This window comes from Myxocyprinus asiaticus, chromosome 33 (genome assembly GCF_019703515.2).
Source record: "Myxocyprinus asiaticus isolate MX2 ecotype Aquarium Trade chromosome 33, UBuf_Myxa_2, whole genome shotgun sequence".
Taxonomy (NCBI): domain Eukaryota; kingdom Metazoa; phylum Chordata; class Actinopteri; order Cypriniformes; family Catostomidae; genus Myxocyprinus; species Myxocyprinus asiaticus.
The window spans coordinates 38,442,721-38,463,291 of NC_059376.1; the positions used below are offsets into that span (position 1 = coordinate 38,442,721).

Consider the following 20,571-nt stretch of genomic DNA (forward strand, 5'->3'; position numbering starts at 1 on the left):
ACCCAAACTGCTGAAAATGTTTCACAAATCAAGAGAAATTGACCTGAAACACACACAACTGTTATGCAAAATGTCAGCTGTTTTAACACGGATGGCTTCACACCTGTATAAATGGATCATTCCTACAATTCGGTGACATTAAGTCCCCAGTACAAGAGTGTGTGGTATTTATATTGTTTAATTTCACCCGATTACAATTTTAATAGACCTGTTAAAAAGAATAAAGACTTTTTATAATGTTACACACCTCTGTTCAAATTGTCACTCAGCAACATTTGCATTGTTCCACAATGGCCACTAGGAGGCAACAGACCCCAATAGATTCTGCAGGTGTTTGCTGTTTCCTTAAAGGGATAGTTCACCCAAAAATTTTAATTCTCTTATCATTTACTCACCCTCATGCCATCCCAGATGTGTATGACTTTTTTCTTCTTCAGCAGAACATAAATGAAGATTTTTAGAAGAATATCTCAGCTCTATGGGTCTATACAATGTAAGTGAATGGTGATCAGACCTTTGAGGCTACAAAAATCACATAAAGGTAAAATAAAAGTAATCCATATGACTCTAGTGTTTAAATACATATCTTCAGAAGCAATATAAAATGTGTGGGTGTGAAACAGAACAATATTTAAGTAATTTTTACTCTAAATCTCCACTTTAACTTTAACTTTCAGATTTGAAAGTGAAAATGACAGCACCACACATGACTTTCAAATGTAAAAGTGAAAGTGGAGATTTCGAGTAAAAAAGGACTTAAATTTTGATCTGTTTCTCACCCACACCTATTATATCACTTCTGAAAATATGGATTAAACCACTGGAGTCTTATGGATTACATCAATGTTTCCTTTATGTGATTTTTGGAGCTACAAAGGTCTGCTCACCATTCACTGGCATTGAATGGAGGTCCATTCAATGCCAGATAAAGAGCTGAGATATTCTAAAAATCTTTGAAGAAAGTCATACACATCTGGGATGGCATGAGGGTGACTAAATGATAAGAGGATTTTCATTTTTGGGTGAACTATTCCTTTAAGATACTCTAAATATAGATCATTGTCACTTTCCTAATGAGACTGCAAGAATATGAGAATATGGGGGTTGTGTGGTGCCATGCGAGGATCGGACATGTGAATGGCAAGCTCTGTGCACTTTGCTAGTTTTTAATGCTTTTTGTGTCATAAACCGGTGAGATTTGATACACCCTGTTCCATAACTGTTCTATGAAGACATCATGTCAAACAATTCAAAATCCTCAGGCTCTGGAGATGTTAAAAGACACTTACGTGCTCAAGCTGATACCCCTGACAGGGCCGCAAACCGGGGACTCAGTTGGGACGGTGCAGTGGGAGAGATTCAACTCTCGAGCATGTTGGCTATGCCGGCGAAGGTCGTTGCTGACTTGGAGGATCTTGCCGTAATACGTCGATCGATCACTGCCATGGAGAAACGGATCGATTATCTGGAGTCATCGGAGAGAATTAGATACTAATCCGCTAGTGACCAAGATAGACTTGGAGCGTGTTTGGGAAAAGTTAGAAGACCTTGAGAATCATAACCGGTGAAACAACGTCCGGATTGTTGGAATTCCTGAGAACGAAGAAGGCTGAGATATGGTGAAATTCCTAGACGAGCTCTTCTAGAGTCTGCTCGATATAACAGGCCATAAGCTGGAAATCGAGCAAGCTCACAGAGTACCGGCTCAGAGATCCATGGAGGGAGACAGGCCCCGATCAATTCTGTCCAAATTTCTGAGATCATCCGATAAAGATGTTACGTGAGGGGAGGAATAAAGGAAGGCTTTCTTGGAAGAACCACAGCATTTTCTTGTTCCCAGACTTTGCGAATTTGACAAGAGAGAAACACGATCGATTCAAGGAATGCAAGAAACTCTTACATCAATGGAAGGTCGCTTTTGCACTGATGTTCCCGGCCAAATTGAGAATAGATACTAAGGATAGCCGCAAAATATTTACATGCCCACAGCAAGCGATGTCCTGCATAAAGTCAATTAAATGAGTAAGTCATTGTGTGATGCTCTCAATGCAGCCGAGTGAGCCTGACTCACTGAACATTCACTTGACTGTCCGAAGAAACTGGGCGCCTTTTTTGTTTCTTTTTGTGCTGGTTCTGCCTAGCGGCTGGAGTTTGTTTTGTGGAATAACACTCCTTTGGGACAGTATGTGGATGAATCTGCATGTTCTTTGTGCTTATGCCTCCTATTGGATGGAGTTTGTTTTGTGGGATAGTTCTTGCAAATCATTAGAGTGATTAGGGCATGTGTTACACTCATGTAACAGCCGAATGGGCCGGCTCACTGAACATTAATTTGACTGCCCGAGGAAACTGAATGGCCTTTTTTTTTTTTTTTTTTTTTTTTTGCTGGTTCCACCTAACGGCTGGAGCTTGTTTTGTGGAGAAACACACCTTCGGGACAGTTATGTGGATGAATCTGCACATTCTTTGTGTTTATGCCTCATATTGGCTGGAGTTTGTTTTATAGATTATTTTCTGTTGTGCAATTCTGTCTCACAAAATTTGTATAGAAACACCGGACTTGAGAAATCCGATGGCAAAAGTGTCGCGGAGCTCTCGTAGGTGTACATGGACTGTTGAGTTTAAAGAGATGGATGCCAGTTGGTGCTGTCGTGCGTGGGGTTATTGCGCACATTTTCTTTTTACTGTTTCCTTTGTTACGGGGAAGTTCAGGGTTTGTTTTTTTGCTCTAATTTTGGAATGTGGTCTTTAGAATTTTGTTTTTGACACACAATCTATTTTTTCTAATATGTCAAAATGTCAAATGTTAATATGAATGGATTGTCTCTCTTCACGTGGAATGTGAATGGGTTGGGTCACCCCATAAAAAGAAGGAAGGTTATTTCTTTTCTTAAACGTAAGAAATATAATATAGTGTTTCTTCAAGAATCGCATCTTTCCCCACAGGAAGCTGAAAAATTTGGGAAGATATGGGGTGGGCTGGCTCAAGTAAGAGCAGGGGAGTCATTATATTGATAAGTTATTAACAATTTTTATTGATTCCATGCAGCAAATCAAATAGACAGAAAATGCAGAATCAAACCACATGAAATCACAACTTCCCCCCCCAAACATTAACCCCCCCACCCCCACCCGACACAAACGATCACCCCAGTGGTCAAAAGCCAACCGACAAAGACACATATATAGACAATAAAACAGCAGAAAATATTTTGAAACATAAAAAAAACACTAGTCTCTCTCCACTGCCCCTCCCCGAGAGCCTTCCAAAAAGGCTAAATAGCTGCCCCTTTTCCTGATGTACAAATCCATGTTGCCTAGCCTTCTACACGTCATCTCCTCAAATGCTGCCACCCTGCCAATCTCGGTAGACCACTGATGAAATGAGAACGCACCAGCTGACTTCCATCCCCTGAGAATTACCTGTCTGCCAATCATAATGCTGGTTAGGACCCAGCTTTTTATATATTTATCACCTATATTCAGGACTGCCCCATCACCCAAAATACACAGTCTGGGGAAAAAGGAAAACTGAGTGTCCACTATATCACACCCAAAGCTCTGAATCCTCAACCAAAACTTCTGGATCCCAACACATCCCCAAAAATCATGGGTTGTGTCCCCGTCTTCTGATTGGCATTGCCAGCAGGTGGGAGTGTCTTTAAGACCAAGCCTATACAATCTAGAGGGGGTCCAATAAAATCAATGCAAAATCTTAAATTGCATCAGACACACCCTTGCATCTCTAGATGCAAACTTGATGGTTTTTAGGATCCTAGCCCACACCCCCTTCCCCAATGTCAAGTTTAGATCTTTCTCCCATAATCTTTTGAGAGAATTCAAAGTTCCATCCCCCAGACTCTGAATTAGCAGGGAGTAATACACTGATGCCTCATGACCCTTACCAAAAGCAGCAATCACCACTCCCAGAGTATCTGCCACTTTAGGGGGGTTCGTGCCACTCCCAAAAACAGTGCAGAGTAGGTGGTGAAGCTGTAAATACTTATAAAACTGAGATCTGGGAATGCCAAAATGTTGAACCAAATTTTCAAAAGGTCTCAATACTCCACCCTCATAAAGGTCACCGAGTGCATTAACCCCCCTCACAATCCAATCTGACCAACAGAAAGGGGACTTATTAATACATAGTTTAGGGTTCAGCCATATGCTCAAGGCTACGTTTAAATAAATATCCGAATTAAACACTCTGGACACTTTTGTCCATATCGAATGCAAATGCAAAATAACGGGGTGCAACTTAACCTCTCCGGCTAGTTTGATCGAAAGGCTTTGCAGTGGCGAGATAGGGGCAAGAACTTCCTCTTCAATACAAAACCAGGGAGGGGCTTTCTCAGGTGGAAGCGACCAATGAGCCAAATGTCTAAGACCAAATGCATAATAATAAAACAAAATCTTGGGTAGGCCTAACCCACCATTGTCAATCGGCCTATGTAACTTATTGAAATTTAACCTGGGACGCTTACAATTCCAAATAAAGGATTTCGCTATGCTATCAAATTGCTTGAAATAAGAGAGGGGGACATCTACAGGGAGAGACTGTAGCAGGTAGTTGAATGTTATCAGAAGAGCTACGGCCTCAAATAAACCCCACCTGATCTATATTTATAAGTGATGTCACTTTTGCAAAATCCTAATTTCCAACAAATGTTAAAGACTGAAATCAATGTTTATTTGGAGACCAACTGGTCCTCAGTATCCTCTGTGGGCGTGGCTTGGGAGGCACTTAAGATAGTTCTTAGGGGCTGGATCATATACAGGTGCATCTCAATAAATTAGAATGTCGTGGAAAAGTTCATTTATTTCAGTAATTCAACTCAAATTGTGAAACTCGTGTATTAAATAAATTCAATGCACACAGACTGAAGTAGTTTAAGTCTTTGGTTCTTTTAATTGTGATGATTTTGGCTCACATTTAACAAAAACCCACCAATTCACTATCTCAAAAAATTAGAATATGGTGACATGCCATTCAGCTAATCAGCTCAAAACACCTGCAAAGGTTTCCTGAGCCTTCAAAATGGTCTCTCAGTTTGGTTCACTAGGCTACACAATCATGGGGAAGACTGCTGATCTGACAGTTGTCCAGAAGACAATCACTGACACCCTTCACAAGGAGGGTAAGCCACAAACATTCATTGCCAAAGAAGCTGGCTGTTCACCGAGTGCTGTATCCAAGCATGTTAACAGAAAGTTGAGTGGAAGGAAAAAGTGTGGAAGAAAAAGATGCACAACCAACCGAGAGAACCGCAGCCTTATGATTGTCAAGCAAAATCGATTCAAGAATTTGGGTGAACTTCACAAGGAATGGACTGAGGCTGGGGTCAAGGCATCAAGAGCCACCACACAAAGACATGTCAAGGAATTTGACTACAGTTGTCGTATTCCTCTTGTTAAGCCACTCCTGAACCACAGACAACGTCAGAGGCGTCTTACCTGGGCTAAGGAGAAGAAGAACTGGACTGTTGCCCAGTGTTCCAAAGTCCTCTTTTCAGATGAGAGCAAGTTTTGTATTTCATTTGGAAACCAAGGTCCTAGAGTCTGGAGGAAGGGTGGAGAAGCTCATAGCCCAAGTTGCTTGAAGTCCAGTGTTAAGTTTCCACAGTCTGTGATGATTTGGGGTGCAATGTCATCTGCTGGTGTTGGTCCATTGTGTTTTTTGAAAACCAAAGTCACTGCACCCGTTTACCAAGAAATTTTGGAGCACTTCATGCTTCCTTCTGCTGACCAGCTTTTTAAAGATGCTGATTTCACCTGCCAGGATTTGGCACCTGCCCACACTGCCAAAAGCACCAAAAGTTGGTTAAATGACCATGGTGTTGGTGTGCTTGACTGGCCAGCAAACTCACCAGACCTGAACCCCATAGAGAATCTCTGGGGTATTGTCAAGAGGAAAATGAGAAACAAGAGACCAAAAAATGCAGATGAGCTGAAGGCCACTGTCAAAGAAACCTGGGCTTCCATTCCACCTCAGCAGTGCCACAAACTGATCACCTCCATGCCACGCCGAATTGAGGCAGTAATTAAAGCAAAAGGAGCCCCTACCAAGTATTGAGTACATATACAGTAAATGAACATACTTTCCAGAAGGCCAACAATTCACTAAAAATGTTTTTTTTATTGGTCTTATGATGTATTCTAATTTTTTGAGATAGTGAATTGGTGGGTTTTTGTTAAATGTGAGCCAAACTCATCACAATTAAAAGAACCAAAGACTTAAACTACTTCAGTCTGTGTGCACTGAATTTATTTAATACACGAGTTTCACAATTTGAGTTGAATTACTGAAATAAATGAACTTTTCCACGACATTCTAATTTATTGAGATGCACCTGTAGTATGCCTCATTCATCAAAAAATCCAAAGCACGGGAACTCGTGGAGTTGGAAGGGAATATTAAAAGTGTCGTGGCAGAGCTGAAGTGCTGAATGTCGTCTGATGGCCTCAGAGAATTGACTCGATTGAAATACAGATATAATACTATTTTGTCGCAGAAGGTGGAGTTTTGGCTATTTAGGGCAAGACAGTCATACTTTGAGTCAGGGGACAAAGCAGGAAAACTTCTGGCTAGATATATAAAATAGAGAGAGTCTTTTTCTACCATTTCCTCAGTGAAATCTGCTGGTGGTGAAATATTTACCATTGATATTAATAATGCTTTTAAAGAATTCTATCTTGATCTCTATAGTTCCACATCTTTGTCTACTGATGAAGACATTAGAAACTTTGTGGAATCATTAGAACTCCCTAAATTGAGGAATGAGCAAAAACATTCTCTTGATTCTGAGATAACCTTGGAGGAGCTTGGCGAGGTAATTAAGTCCTTGTCTACAGGCAAGGCTCCAGGGCCAGATGGTTTTGCTGCTGAATTTTTTAGATCTTATGCTACAGAACTGGCTCCACTTTTGTTAGAAGTTTATACATAATCATTAAAGAATGGAAAGCTTCCACCAACCATGACACAAGCCCGGATCAGTCTGATTATTAAAAAGGACAAAGATCCAAGCGAGTGTAAGAGTTACCGTCCAATTTCCCTGATCCAGCTAGACGTAAAAATATTGTCAAAAATTCTGTAGAGTTAAAAAAAAATCTTACTTAAAGTTAAGTTATGACATCTCTTATACATACAGATCAGGTGGGGTTTATTCGGGGCCGCAGCTCTTCTGATAACATTAGGCGTTTCATCAAAATGTGGTCGGTGGCGAATAATCAGACTCTGGTTGCGGCCATCCCACTTGATGCCGAAAAGGCGTCTGATATGGTAGAATGGGATTATCTTTTTAAGATTTTAGAAATATACGGGTTCGGGAATACTTTTATTAGATGGATTAAGTTACTTTTTAGACACCCAGTAGCGGTGGTACAAACAAATGGATTAATTTCAGATTATTTTATTCTGGATAGGGGCACCCGGCAGAGTTATCCTCTTTCCCCATTATTGTTCTGTCTTGCCCTGGAACCATTAGCAGCCGCGATAAGAAGGGAAGATGATTTTCCAGGGGTGGTGGCGGGAGGTGTGGCGCATAAGCTTTTTCTTTACACAGATGATATTTTATTATTCATCTCCAACCCCATTAGATCTATGCCTTGCCTCCATAGAATTATTAATTCCTTGTCTAAGTTCTCGGGATACAGAGTCAATTGGTCTAAATCCGAAGCTTTGGCTCTGACAGCATACTGCCCAGTAATGGCTTTTAAGCTGGGCGCCTTCCAGTGGCCCCACCAGGGCATTAAATATTTGGGCATTTTATTCCCAGCAAATTTGTGTGATTTAGTCAGTTAATTTTGACCCCTTAATAAAAAGGTTTTAGAGCGATGTGGGCAGGTGGGCTTCATTACATTTATCTATGATTGGGAAGGTTAATGTTATTAAAATGAATTGTATTCCAAAATTTAACTACCTGCTACAATCTCTCCTAGTAGATGTTTCAAGCAATTTGATAGTATAGTGAAGTCCTTCATTTGGAATGGTAAGCGTCCCAGATTACATTTCAATAAGTTACATAGGCCGATTGACAAAGGTGGGCTAGGCCTACCCAAGATTTTGTTTTATTATAATGTATTCTGTCTCAGATATTTGGCTCATTGGTCGCTTCCACCTGAGAGAGCCCCTCCCTGGTTTTGTATTGAACAGGAAGCTCTTGCCCCATCTCGCCATTGCAAAGCCTTTCTATCAAACTAATCGGAGAAGTTAAGTTACGCCCCTTTATCTCGCATTTGCAATCGGTATAGACAAAAGTGTCCAGAGTGTTTAATTCAGACATTTATTTAAATGTTGCCTTGAGCATATGGCAGAACCCAGAATTATGTTTTAATAAGTCCCCTTTCTGCTGGTCAGAGTGGATTATGAGGGAGATTAATACGTTCGGTGACCTACATGAGAGTGGAGTGTTGAGATCTTTTGAAAATTTGGTTCAACATTTTGGGATTCCCAGATCTCAGTTTTATAGGTATTTACAGCTGTGCCACCTGCTCTGTACTATTTTGGGGAGAAGCATACACCCCCTAAAGCGGCAGATACACTGGGAATGGTGATTATTGCTTTTGGGAAAGGTCATGAGGCATCAGTGATCCCTGCTAATTCAGAGTCTGGGGGACGGAGCTTTAATTTCTATCAAGAGATTATGGGAGAAAGATTTAAACTTGGTACTGGAGGAAGAAGTGTGGGCTAGAATTCTAAAAAATGTCAAGTCTGCATCTAGAGATGCAAGGGTGCGCCTTATGCAATTCAAGATTTTACATCGATTTTATTGGATCCCCACTAGATTGTATAGGCTTGGTCTTAAAGACACACCCACCTGCTGGCGATGCTAATCAGAGGATGGAGTCACGGATCATGTTTTTTGGTGGTGTGTTGAGATCCAGGAATTCTGGTTGAAGGTTCATAGTTTTGTGTTTGATGTGTTGGGCTCTCAGGTTTCGTTTTGCCCCAGACTCTGTGTTTTGGGCGATGGGGCGGTCATCAATGTGGGGAATAGACACATAGAGAGTTGGGTTCTGACCAGTGTGATGATCACCAGGCAGATTATTTTGAGGGTTTAGAGGTCAGCTGGAGTACCCCCATTTTGGGAGTGGTGCACGGAGATGGGGAGGGTGGTGGCTTTTGAGGAGGTGTCATTTGGAAGTATAGTTTTAAATGTGTACGATTTATATATATATATATATATTTTGTGTGTGTGTGTGTGTGTGTGTGTGTTTGTTTGTTTGCTTTTTTTTTTTCATATATATACTCACGTGTGACCACAGGGATGTTTGTTGGGGGTCAGGGTTGGGGATTGGGAGGGGTGGTTGTGGGGTGTAAATGTTGATTCTATGTATATATGTTTTTGCTTTTCTTTATTTATTGTAAGAATCAATAAAAAAAAATGTAATACAAAAAAGAATATGTGGCATAAGGAGCGATTCCAACCAGGGACCCCCAATAAAAAAAAGATTTTCTCTGTAACACTTTATCATTTATTAAGAACATTAAGTAACATTTCTACATTCTCTAGCTCTAGATGAATGTCACCAAATATCAGGATCTCCCAGTGACTAGAGGGAAGAATAATACAAAATGTAAGGAACTTTAAAGTTTTTGAATGCATGATAAGAAGCAACCTAAAATAACCTAACATGAAGAGAAATCAGATAATGAGTATATTAGGGGGCTGAGAGGTAAGATAGGGTCTAAAATTGTCTATGAGTAGCATTGATTAAATGTAAAAGGACAAACTGATAATAACTAAGACACTTGTACACATCTGATCTACAGGTGTCTGTTGGTAAATATGTTCAGCTCATGTACCAGGTGTGTGATAGTTTCATGTGATATGAAACACATGATCTGGATCTAGTCTAGTCATTACAGTAAAGCAGGGACAAAGTATGACAGGCACGTGGACGTGGTAAAAATATTCTTTTATAATATTGTCAGGAATGACAGACTGGAATGGTTTAACCAGAGCAGCCTGTTCAACCTTTCCCTCAAGCGTTTCTAGAAGTATTATCGATAAAGTATGGTCACTATTCAAAATAGTCTCTTTTCTCATAAGCAAAATGAATATAAAGGACAAGACAGCTGATGTTTCTTTAAATATAGCTATTTCACATCTATATTTTATTAACAGAATCTTTTAAATTAAACATCATGTGACAACTGCCACATCACATATTTCAATACACAAGTATTTACAACAAAAATGTACCAACCCAAGCGAAACAGCAAGGATTTTCAGAACAAAAAAGCGGGGAAAAAAGGGTAAAAGTTTGTGATAGCAAATGCTCACACACATGCCCCCCCCCCCCCCCATTACATACATTGGGAAAAGTCTAATTCTTGTACAGTAGTGAATTTAATTTCATTCCTACAACAATTAAGTCTGAACATGCCAATCTGGATCCAAAGCCAACGAATTACACAAAAGCAAATCCCTGGTGGACACATGTCAGTGTTTCTACGAAAAAAATTAAAAACAAAATAAAAAGAGGACAGGATGCATTCTTGAAGGTCCACCTTTCAAAAGGGCATTTAAATGAAATAAATGTTGCAATATGACAGTTTTTTCAATAAGGCAGTGGTATATCATTCACTTTTGCGTTAACAGAATCGAACAATTAGGTTGTTCATTTGGCCTTTTTAGTAAACATAAATAATGTGTAAGTAGTTCTGACCTTTGGGAATTTCCAAAGTACAAAGTGTTCTGGCAACATTCCTTAAGTTACAGCCCAGTACTTCACAAACAATGCAGACAGAAACCAAAAGCCAGCTTTCTGTCTAGTGAACAGATTCATTTATTGTAAACAGGAATGCTCCTTTTCTTTGAGAAAAAGTGTGTGTCTTATAAAAGAGAACACATCCACGTGAGCCTAAATTATTGTTAGGTCAGAGCTCCCATCAAAGGACTGGAAACAATATCCAAAGTCTTTTTGTGTCGCCCCTTAGAACAGGGAGAGAATATTACTGTACTACGAAAACCTGTAAAACCAGGTATCATCACAGTCTAATACATGACTGTAAGTCTACCCATTATCATTTCTTTAGTCAATTAGAACTTAAAAAACAAAACAAACAAACCAAAAGAACACAGATTACTGCTGCCGAAACTTCGCGAACCACCGAGCACAAAAATAAGTTAGTATGTGGCTGAGAAAATAAATAATCAGCAATAAATAAGAAAACTTCCACTGTTTTGCCAAGACTGTAGACGTGGGAAGTTTTCATTCATAAAGTGAAACTGCAGCAATCCAGGGCTAGATTTTGGGAACCCAAGTCCACATGAAACAAAACGATGCCAGGGAATCTTCTGATGGCAGCCAAACAAAACTAATACATTAGGAAGTCCAGCAGGCAGTAACTAGAGTTTGAAAAGTCCAGTGTAACAAGAAACAGTGTACTGTATGTCAAAGTCCTTTGGGATTCAAAGGCTTGGCGTGATATTGCTTTCTGCTTGCAAATCTCCAATGTCCTCTGAGTTCTCCATCATCCAAGGATGAAGAAGGATCTGCTCTAATGTTGGCCGATCCTCTGGTCTGTATGTAAGGCACCAGCAAATCAGAGACTGGCATTCTGGAACAAAACAGAATAAATATTAGTACCAAATATCAGTCAAAACATGCACATTAAAAAAAACAAAAAAGAAAACAGCATATATACACTAGTTTTATACTGTATATGTATTAAGGAAACAAATAGGGTCAATTCTGATTTCATGTTGACTTTTGTATGTTTGGTAACTCACCTTTGGAGATGCGTTTGGTGAAACTAGGAGTGGCTTGTACAATGTCCCCGTCCCGCTCAAAAGGAATGTCCCCACACACCATGTCAAACAGAAGTACGCCCAGCGACCACACAGTGAGTGGACGGGCGTTGTAACGCTGTTTGAGGATCCACTCTGGAGGACTGTAAACTCTGGTACCTAGAAAAAGGGGTCACAGACCGTTAAAAAAACAGTCGCACCCTTGATGTACTCGTGCATATACAATTACTACCAAAGAGCTTACCTTCAAAGTCAGTGTAAATGGAGTCCTTTAACAGAGCCCCAGATCCAAAGTCAATGATTTTGATGTCTCCAGTGCGGGTGTCCACCAGGATGTTCTCATCCTTGATGTCCCGGTGCACAATTCCCCTGGAGTGGCAGAACTGGAGGGCTTTGACGACCTGTTTGAGGAACCTAGAAAAACAACAAGATTCTAATTAGAATCTGACTTCATTTTCCAGTCGTTTGCAATTACTGGATTTGAAAACCCATTCAAATCCTGACTGATTTTTACTCTGCTCTAAAATATTTTATTGCTCTCGTGTAGATCACAATTAGAAAAATGTATATTCGCTATAGAAATTCCATGCATTTTCTAGTTAAATGTGAAATTATCTGATATTTTGAGGTTTTTCATGATCGTTTGAGCCCTGATTTTTTCCATTTCAAAATTGCAAAGATCAGTCATAAGGGTCTTTTTTCTCACCTCTGTGCAATGGGTTCCTCCAGGGCCCCACGTTCAGTGATGAAGTCGAATAGATCCTGGCAGTGTTGCGGCTTCTCAAATACAATGAGGTACCCCTGACCCGGAACTTCAAACCAGTCCAGCATCCTGATGATGCCTCGGTGACCCGGTACTGCCCCCGACCCACCGCCCAGAGACAGCAATAGAGCAATCTCCATGGGAACCATGTTTGCTTCACCAGGCTGTGAGGGTAATATAAGGAAATTAGAATTTTTTAGTCAAGATCCTGGGTATAGTTTTATTCCACTTTAGCAGAACTGCCGCACATGTGTCAGTTCTCACGTGAACATGCTAACGCGGTTACGTCATAAGCAATGCTTTATATTTAAAAAGTACTTAAATATTGATCTATTTCGCACCAAAAGTGATCGTGTCCCTTTAGAAGACATAAATTTAACCGCTGGAGTCGTTTGGATGACGTTTATACTGACTGTAATTGCTGGAGCTTCAAATGTCCAATCACCATCCACTTGCATTTTAAGGACCTACTGAGCTGAGATATTTTTCTACAAATGTGTTCTGCTATATGAAAGTCATACACATCTGGGATGGCATCAGGGTGAGTAAATGATGAGAGCATTTTCATTTTTGGGTGAATTAACTCTTTAACGTCTCCTTTTGTGTTCCATGAAAGTAAATGAAGACGGCTAGTAAACTAAATCAAATTGAGGATGACCTCATATATTTGATCATTCCTATATATATATATAAAACATATGGTACTGCAGGTGCAATTTAAGGGGTTTCCCAATTTGTTTGATTTTTGTTCTTAAAAGAAAAAAGGGGAAGTACATTCGTGTGTGCCTACGGTCTAAAAATACTTTTGAAACCAAATATATCGTTTTTATTGGATCTACTGCTACCAAACTAGTTTTTTGGACACATTAGGGAAACTACACTGAGTTCCCCTTTGAGCTGTTTTGACAAATCCGCGTCATCACTACCTACGTCACTTTCTGTATTCGACGTTGCAGTTCCGGTAAAAACCAAAACAATCGGTAGAGGGCGCTGTTGTCCCTGTTTCAAGGATTTTACTGTTTTCTATATATACAGTAATGCTCCAGACGAATCTTAAAGCAAAGTAAAAACGAATTAATTGTATTTTAATCACAATTCCTTACTTGGAAGACGATGTTAATAACGGAACAACTGTATGTCAATCAAATATTACTCACCAGTCTTGCCCACTGTTGAACTCTGTCACAGGATATTTGTTTAATGGCCACCTAAAATGATAATGCAAATAATTCAGTGTCGCCCCTTTTAGTAAAAGCGTTTTCATTGTGCTTCAGTCTTAGTTTTATACAGTTTTAATTAATTAATTACCTGTTGTCCGTCTGAAATGCGCTGTCCGGCGAAAACGGAGCCGAAACCTCCACTTCCCAGAAGCGCTCCAAACTTGTACTGCTTTTCAAATGGCTCTTTAACTAAAAAATAAAAATAATGCGAAAATCGTGTAAACCATAGACTCGGACTGAAGAAAATCAAGAATGCATTTCAAATTCTGAATCTGGAGTATTCTAATGTTGGACAGAAAACGCTGTTCAATGTGTTGATATGATTTGAATTTGTATAAAATGTCATTTGAATACGTTTTAAAACCATTTCAGCCATATCCACACGAATAAATATGTATAAAAGATGTTTTTGTTCGGTAGTAATCTGAAAGATCTTACCATTTTTCGCCTTCACGTCTTCCAAATGATCCAATCGCAAGTCAACAATACGTTTGTCCAACATTTTCAAAACACGAATTACAACTGAATGTACAACGAAATAATAATTTCAGCCGGCACAGTAAAATGCCTCAGAATACGTCCATGTCTGTTATTGATTGGCGTTGTCCGTTGACTCAAAATCCGCCGTTTCAGTGAGCGTCAACGCGACGTTTCCCTCTCCAGTCCAAATACCCGCACACGACTGAATCAACCCAAAGTTTGTTGATGTTTTATGTTTACACGTGTAAACACGCCCACTCTTACGAATCCACCCAATAGCGGCCAACACGCTTGCAGTGTTTTGAACTGGGAGCCAATCAGAGAGCTGAATCTTTTTAAATATATGAATATTAATGAGGGGTGGTTAAAACTCCCGAGAAGCTCTGCCACCTTTGCAACGTCCCTGAGAAAGAGCGCGCGCGCGCGCGATGACAGACGTACTTGTGGGGTTTTTTCTGCAAGCTTAAATTAATTCACCCATGCACAATAATATTTACAGGTGTGTACCTTATATAACAGTCATTTAGTAGTATGCGTAGGTTTTCATTTGCACATATAATACAGGGATTATTTCATCCCAGTTTTAAGGGCAAAATGAGTAATTCTCCGGTATGCATCGCGCGGGGCAGTCCCAGATCATGTATTGACAAAAATCTAATGTGGTTTCGGTCTCAATAATCTCTTAGTAATTTTATACCAAGACAGACATTTTAATAGCTAAATGATAGTGTTAGATAATGCTTTTATGCATGCAGCTATCAAGACTTGTTTTACCAGAATTTAATGTCTAATAGATCGTTTAAGATCCTAAACTGGGTGCAGATTTCGGCATCGCATGCTAGTTGCAAGACCTTTCCAGTCAAAAGTTTGGACACAGTCTCATACTTTATTATAATTTTGCATAATAGAAAATCATTAAAACTATGATATAATACAAATGGAAGTTTAGAAACTCAAAAATGTTCTTGTATTTTATAAGGACCCTGACCCCGCTCCTTTCTTGTAATCACCCTTTGCCTAGATTCCAGCTCTGTCTGCACACTCAGGGCATTCTCTCAACCAATATTCTGGCACAACTGATATTTGCATAAGCCTTTAGTTTAAAAGGTTCAGTCAAGTGTGTTCAAACCTTTGACTGGTAGTGTATACTGTATGTAATCTTTATTATTAGGTATTGTTTGTGATACACATGGCACAAAGATGGCAACAAAGATTTAAATTTCTTCAGAAAGTTCTCTTTTTTTTATTCCAAGAAAAAGAGCATTTTCATCCCAAACAATAAAATAAAATAAAACAAGATTATATTAATCAATTATTATGAGGATAAAGTATGACTTTTTTTTTTTCCCAATAACTTTTCTTTTTCCTGTGTATTCTATAATGATATCAGTTGTTTATTTTCACATGCACCTAAAGAAGTCCAATGATGGTGTGAATGTCGTAAGAAATAAAGGAGTGGTTAGGCGAGTATCACAACAATGGGCCGTTACGACTGGATGGCTCGGGCCAGTGATGCATGGATGGATGGATGGTTGGGTGGGTGGGTGGGTGAAGGGAGAAGGAAAGGTGGATTGCATGATGATGGAGAGGATGTGATTGGTGTGATCCCCATGTATCTGCCTCCGTCTCGGTGGGTGCAGATTGTGCCTTCAAACCCTCCTTTATCAACTACTGTCCGGGGAGGGTTCTCTATGTGTGGCGTTTTTCTTCATGCTATCGAGGTATTCCTGTTGTGACACGGCCAAAACTGAGGCCAATATCTCATCGTCTTCCCAGTCTGTTAGACCTATTGCAAAACAAGAGAAACACAACACATGATATAACAGTTCAGCCAAAAAAAACAAAAAAAACAAAAAAAAATTAACATTAGGTCATCATTCAAACTTTCTTAATTCCCTGGAACACAAAATGAGATATTAGGCAGAATGTTAGACTCGCTCACCATTGACTTTCATATAAAAAAAAAAAAAAAAAGAAAAAACAATTCCATACAATGCAAGTGAATGGTGACTAAGGCTAACATTCCTTAAAGGGATAGTTCAACCAAAAATTAAAATTATCTCATCATTAACTCACCCTCATGACATCCCAGGTGTGTATGACTTTCTTCCTTCAGTGGAATAGATTTGGGAAAAAAAGAGAAAAATATCTCAGCTCAGTAGGTCCTTAAAATGCAAGTGGATGGTGATCAGACCTCCAAATATCCCAGACAGTCAGCGTAAACATCATCCATATGACTCCAGTGGTTAAATTAATGTCACGATCGCTTTTGGTACGAATAAGGTCAATATTTAAGTACTTTTTAACTATAAAGCATTGCTTCCGGTCAAAAGCAGTAAGCGCGTTGGCATGTTACGGATGTAATCTCAAGTTTTTCTCTTGGTTGAGACATCCAGGATAAGCACACAAATGCACCATTGTGAATAAACAAACAGATACAAATACAGACCAAAACCAACAAAGCTTCTGTACAGCGTTCCTCCTACTCGGTTGTAAACAGCGCTGCTCTTCCATGTGTGTTGCACATGCGTCAGTTCTCGCATGAACATGCTAACATGATTACGTCGGAAGCAATACTTTATATTTAAAAAGTACTTAAATATTGATCTTTATTGCACCAAAAGTGATCGTGTCCCTTTAGAAGACATAAATTTAACCGCTGGAGTCGTCTGGATGACGTTTATGCTGACTGTCTGTGATTATTGGAGCTTCAAAAGGTCTAATCACCATCCACTTGCATTTTAAGGACCTACTGAGCTGAGATATTATGCTATTTCCTCAAATGTGTTCTGCAAAAGAAAGAATGTCATACACATCTGGTATGGCATGAGGGTGAGTAAATGATGAGAGCATTTTAATTTTTGGGTGAACTAACTATTTAACATCTTCTTTTGTGTTCAATGAAAGTAAATGAAAACAGTTAGTAAACAACCCTGAACTATGCCTATCATATATCCATCAAAAAGTGTTCACATTTGTGAAACAATCCCATGAGAAGAACCATGAATATGAGCTATTCACTCCCTGTTTGCGCCTTCTTAGCTTCTTAACCAAAACAAACAGATGTCCACATTAGTTGAGGTGTGCCGATACTCAACAGCAATCAAGTGTATATAACGATGCATAATGAATGTACATGCTGCTTTCAGGATGAGTTCTTATGCATTTCACACAGCTGTACTCCACTCACATCACATTGTAGATTAAATTGAAATTATTCAAGATGAGTGCAATGCATGAGGAAGACACAAGAGAGCCACAATTCAATATATTTCTGGGCCCTAAATTCCTCTATAGTGACCCAGCTAGGCAAGTGGTTGAGCACAAATCTACTTCCTCACCAAAAGCAGTAGGGGACATCTCTTGCATAATGGCCCGGTAACCCAGTGCTGGATACAAAGACACCAGAGACGATGAGGTGGGTCTGTCTGGTCCTACGCAAGCCTGGTTACTGGGACCTGGAAAGCAAGGTAGAGTACATATATCTTTCATTTGGGGAAGTTCAGAGATTTAGTTTATCTATTTGGCTTCATAATGGCCCTAAAATAGGTTTAATTTTCTTGAAGCAAAATATATTTTCTCATTTCTTTCTACTGATTTTGTGGTGAAATATTAACCAGACATGTTCTTGACAAATATCTGTGGACATCATGGGCCATTTACTCTATAAAGTGGCTTGCAGAGGAAATGCATCAAACAGTTACACACTGATAGTTGTAATAGCACTGTCCTTGTTATAAAACACTGATAACAGACCTGGTGCACAGGGTGACGGGGGTTTGGATATTGCGAGGGCCGCTCCGGCCGGGGAGGGGGGTTTAGCAGGCGTGTCCGAGTGTGAGGGATCAGGAATCTCTGGAGAGGGGGCGGAGCTGCGTTGCCGCGGGGATCGGGCATTCCATTCTTCCAAACCACTGGAGGCTGCAGCAGTGGCAGAGCTGCACGTAGCGCTTGCTTTACGAGGCTGGCGGAGTGAGAAAAGTAAACAAGATGTGTTCATTCACAAATGATAAGCAAGCTGGCTAACCTTTGCTTTTGAGTTTGTCATTTGAAGCAGTAAATATTATTTCGTAACCCCTTTTTATACAATCCCAATATCAGTCAAAAGTTTGGACACACTTAATTGAATTGATGTTTCTTATGATCTAAAAAACCTTTTAATCTAAAGGCTTATGCTTAAATGCTTGAAATTAGTTTTGCAGACAAAAATAAATTGTGATTACATATGATTTCTTTACAAAACTAAAATTGTAATAAATAATGTTTTTTTAAAGTGATAAGCAGCCTCCAGCTAGTGTCCAGCAAAAATGGGAACCCTTACAAAAATTGAGAGTTCACTGCAAATTTGCAGCAAACATAATTTTCACAAGAAAATTAGCTTTGCAGCAAACTGTCCATTGTTACCAAAGATTTGCCGGAGGTTCACCACTACTGGTAACGAGCTGCAAACTTCTGGCAAACATTTGCGGCAAATCACAAGCTCATTTGCATATGAAAATAATGAGCGGCAAATTTGCGGCTAGTTCAAACTGATTAAAAAGCATCCCAGGATGCACCTCATGAAGTTGGTTGAGAGAGAATGCCTAGAGTGTGAAGAAGCTAAAATAAGAGTTTTGATTTGTTAAACATTTTTGTGGTCACTACATAATTCCCGTACATCTATGTTATTTTTCATGACTTTAACTTTTATTCGAAACACCGAAAAATAGAGTAGTTGTGTCAAAATTTTTGATTGGAAGTGCTGTTAAGTTTTTTGTGTTTGTTTGGTTAGAAAATATGACAATACTCAATTCAGAAGCACAATTCAAGTTCATTTTAATCAGTTTCTCTCTGACAGGCTGCTGTTAAGCTTAAAGACTGATTTATAAGAAGTTCTGTTGTTTCTCTGAAGAAGGGTCTTCACAGATGGTTTAAGTGTGAAAACACAAACCACATGTCCTGCACATTTTAGCATTACTAGTTAGATATGTGTGACTTTCGGAAGCAATAACCCAAATAATTCAACCACATCTGATGGATTTTTCATTTTTTTGGACCCCGTCAATTTTCTTTTATTCTTTTAAAAGTGTCGTTTTCTCTCTGTTAAAATACTTGCTCTTATCCCAGCTTAATATGCAAAAACAACTAGAAGTCAGCCATTCGTGTGTTGATTCCATCGAAAATTGTAAACATTGTGCTGCTATCAAAACATTGCTCTGTTTGTTTAAGCATCCCAACCAGCCTGACACAGCAACATTGGCTTAACCTCTAGCGTGAGTTTGAGGTGGGACTATCTGTTTGAACAAACAATAAAAGACGTGGGGAATGTTGGGAAACTTGTTTGAAAACAGTTATTAGTTACGCAGTTCTGTTTGGAGATTCTAGTGATGGAAAAATGCTAATTTCAGCTTTAACTCAAGAAGCAATCATCACTTATCTTAGGCGAGTCATGCTTGACTTTAAGAAATAATAACCCAAGTAGTCTTAACTGTGATCGACATGGATTGGAATTCCAGTGCACGAAAAAAAAAAACTGCATTAAAAAAAAAGCATTTAAAAGGAATTTACAGGGGAGGGGGAGGTTAAAGCAAAGGAGGGGTGAGTCGAAATAACTTTTGGTGATAATCAAAATAATGTCTGAAATGCTGTTGACTGAGCTTAACTTGTATTGAAGTCGAAATATTCCTTTATTGACGGCAAAGTTTTTATGCAGTAATTGTAACATCAACTAACTCAGTGTTTCCCAAACTTTTTTGCTGCATGTACCCCTACAGCACCATTAGTAAGGCTCAAGTACCCCCCTTCATTGAAATGGAAAATGTATATATATATATATATATATATATATATATATATATATATATATATATATATATATATATATATATATATACAGGTGCATCTCAATAAATTAGAATGTCGTGGAAAAGTTCATTTATTTCAGTAATTCAACTCAAATTGTGAAACTCGTGTATTAAATAAATTCAATGCACACAGACTGAAGTAGTTTAAGTCTTTGGTTCTTTTAATTGTGATGATTTTGGCTCACATTTAACAAAAACCCACCAATTCACTATCTCAAAAAATTAGAATATGGTGACATGCCAATCAGCTAATCAACTCAAAACACCTGCAAAGGTTTCCTGAGCCTTCAAAATGGTCTCTCAGTTTGGTTCACTAGGCTACACAATCATGGGGAAGACTGCTGATCTGACAGTTGTCCAGAAGACAATCATTGACACCCTTCACAAGGAGGGTAAGCCACAAACATTCATTGCCAAAGAAGCTGGCTGTTCACAGAGTGCTGTATCCAAGCATGTTAACAGAAAGTTGAGTGAAAGGAAAAAGTGTGGAAGAAAAAGATGCACAACCA

General features: G+C 39.2%; 2 protein-coding genes across 5 annotated transcripts in view; both read right to left on the bottom strand.

The window, feature by feature from the left end:
* Positions 1-10,287: 10,287 nt before the first annotated feature.
* LOC127424619 (serine/threonine-protein kinase pim-2-like) lies at positions 10,288-14,421 on the bottom strand. The gene is made up of 7 exons (XM_051669973.1): positions 14,178-14,421; positions 13,828-13,928; positions 13,677-13,727; positions 12,463-12,683; positions 12,001-12,170; positions 11,739-11,915; positions 10,288-11,566 (listed from the first exon to the last, which is right to left on the bottom strand). The coding sequence occupies exons 1-7, from the start codon at positions 14,239-14,241 to the stop codon at positions 11,418-11,420; spliced, it is 933 nt and encodes a 310-aa protein (XP_051525933.1). The 5' UTR covers positions 14,242-14,421; the 3' UTR covers positions 10,288-11,417.
* A 119-nt stretch (positions 14,422-14,540) lies between these two features.
* The window catches only part of LOC127424613 (OTU domain-containing protein 5-A), a 42,080-nt gene continuing 36,049 nt past the window's right edge, over positions 14,541-20,571 (bottom strand). For 2 of the 4 annotated variants that reach the window (XM_051669960.1, XM_051669958.1), the window contains exons 7-9: positions 17,976-18,183; positions 17,561-17,677; positions 14,541-16,005 (exon numbers count right to left, since the gene is read on the bottom strand). In XM_051669960.1, the coding sequence (XP_051525920.1) occupies positions 15,884-16,005; positions 17,561-17,677; positions 17,976-18,183 (447 nt within the window). In that variant the 3' untranslated portion in view covers positions 14,541-15,883. Of the gene's footprint in view, positions 16,006-16,295; positions 16,330-17,560; positions 17,678-17,975; positions 18,184-20,571 lie in introns of all 4 variants that reach the window. The other 2 variants (XM_051669961.1, XM_051669959.1) reach the window with 2 other exon arrangements.

Bases quoted from the DNA above. Each gene is read 5' to 3' on its own strand.
- LOC127424619 (XM_051669973.1), bottom strand. From the start codon at position 14,241: ATGTTGGACAAACGTATTGTTGACTTGCGATTGGATCATTTGGAAGAC. The intron at 13,929-14,177 runs GTAAGATCTTTC...TTTATTTTTTAG, and splicing joins AGACGTGAAGGCGAAAAATG to TTAAAGAGCCATTTGAAAAG. The intron at 13,728-13,827 runs GTAATTAATTAA...TTATCATTTTAG, and splicing joins GCATTTCAGACGGACAACAG to GTGGCCATTAAACAAATATC.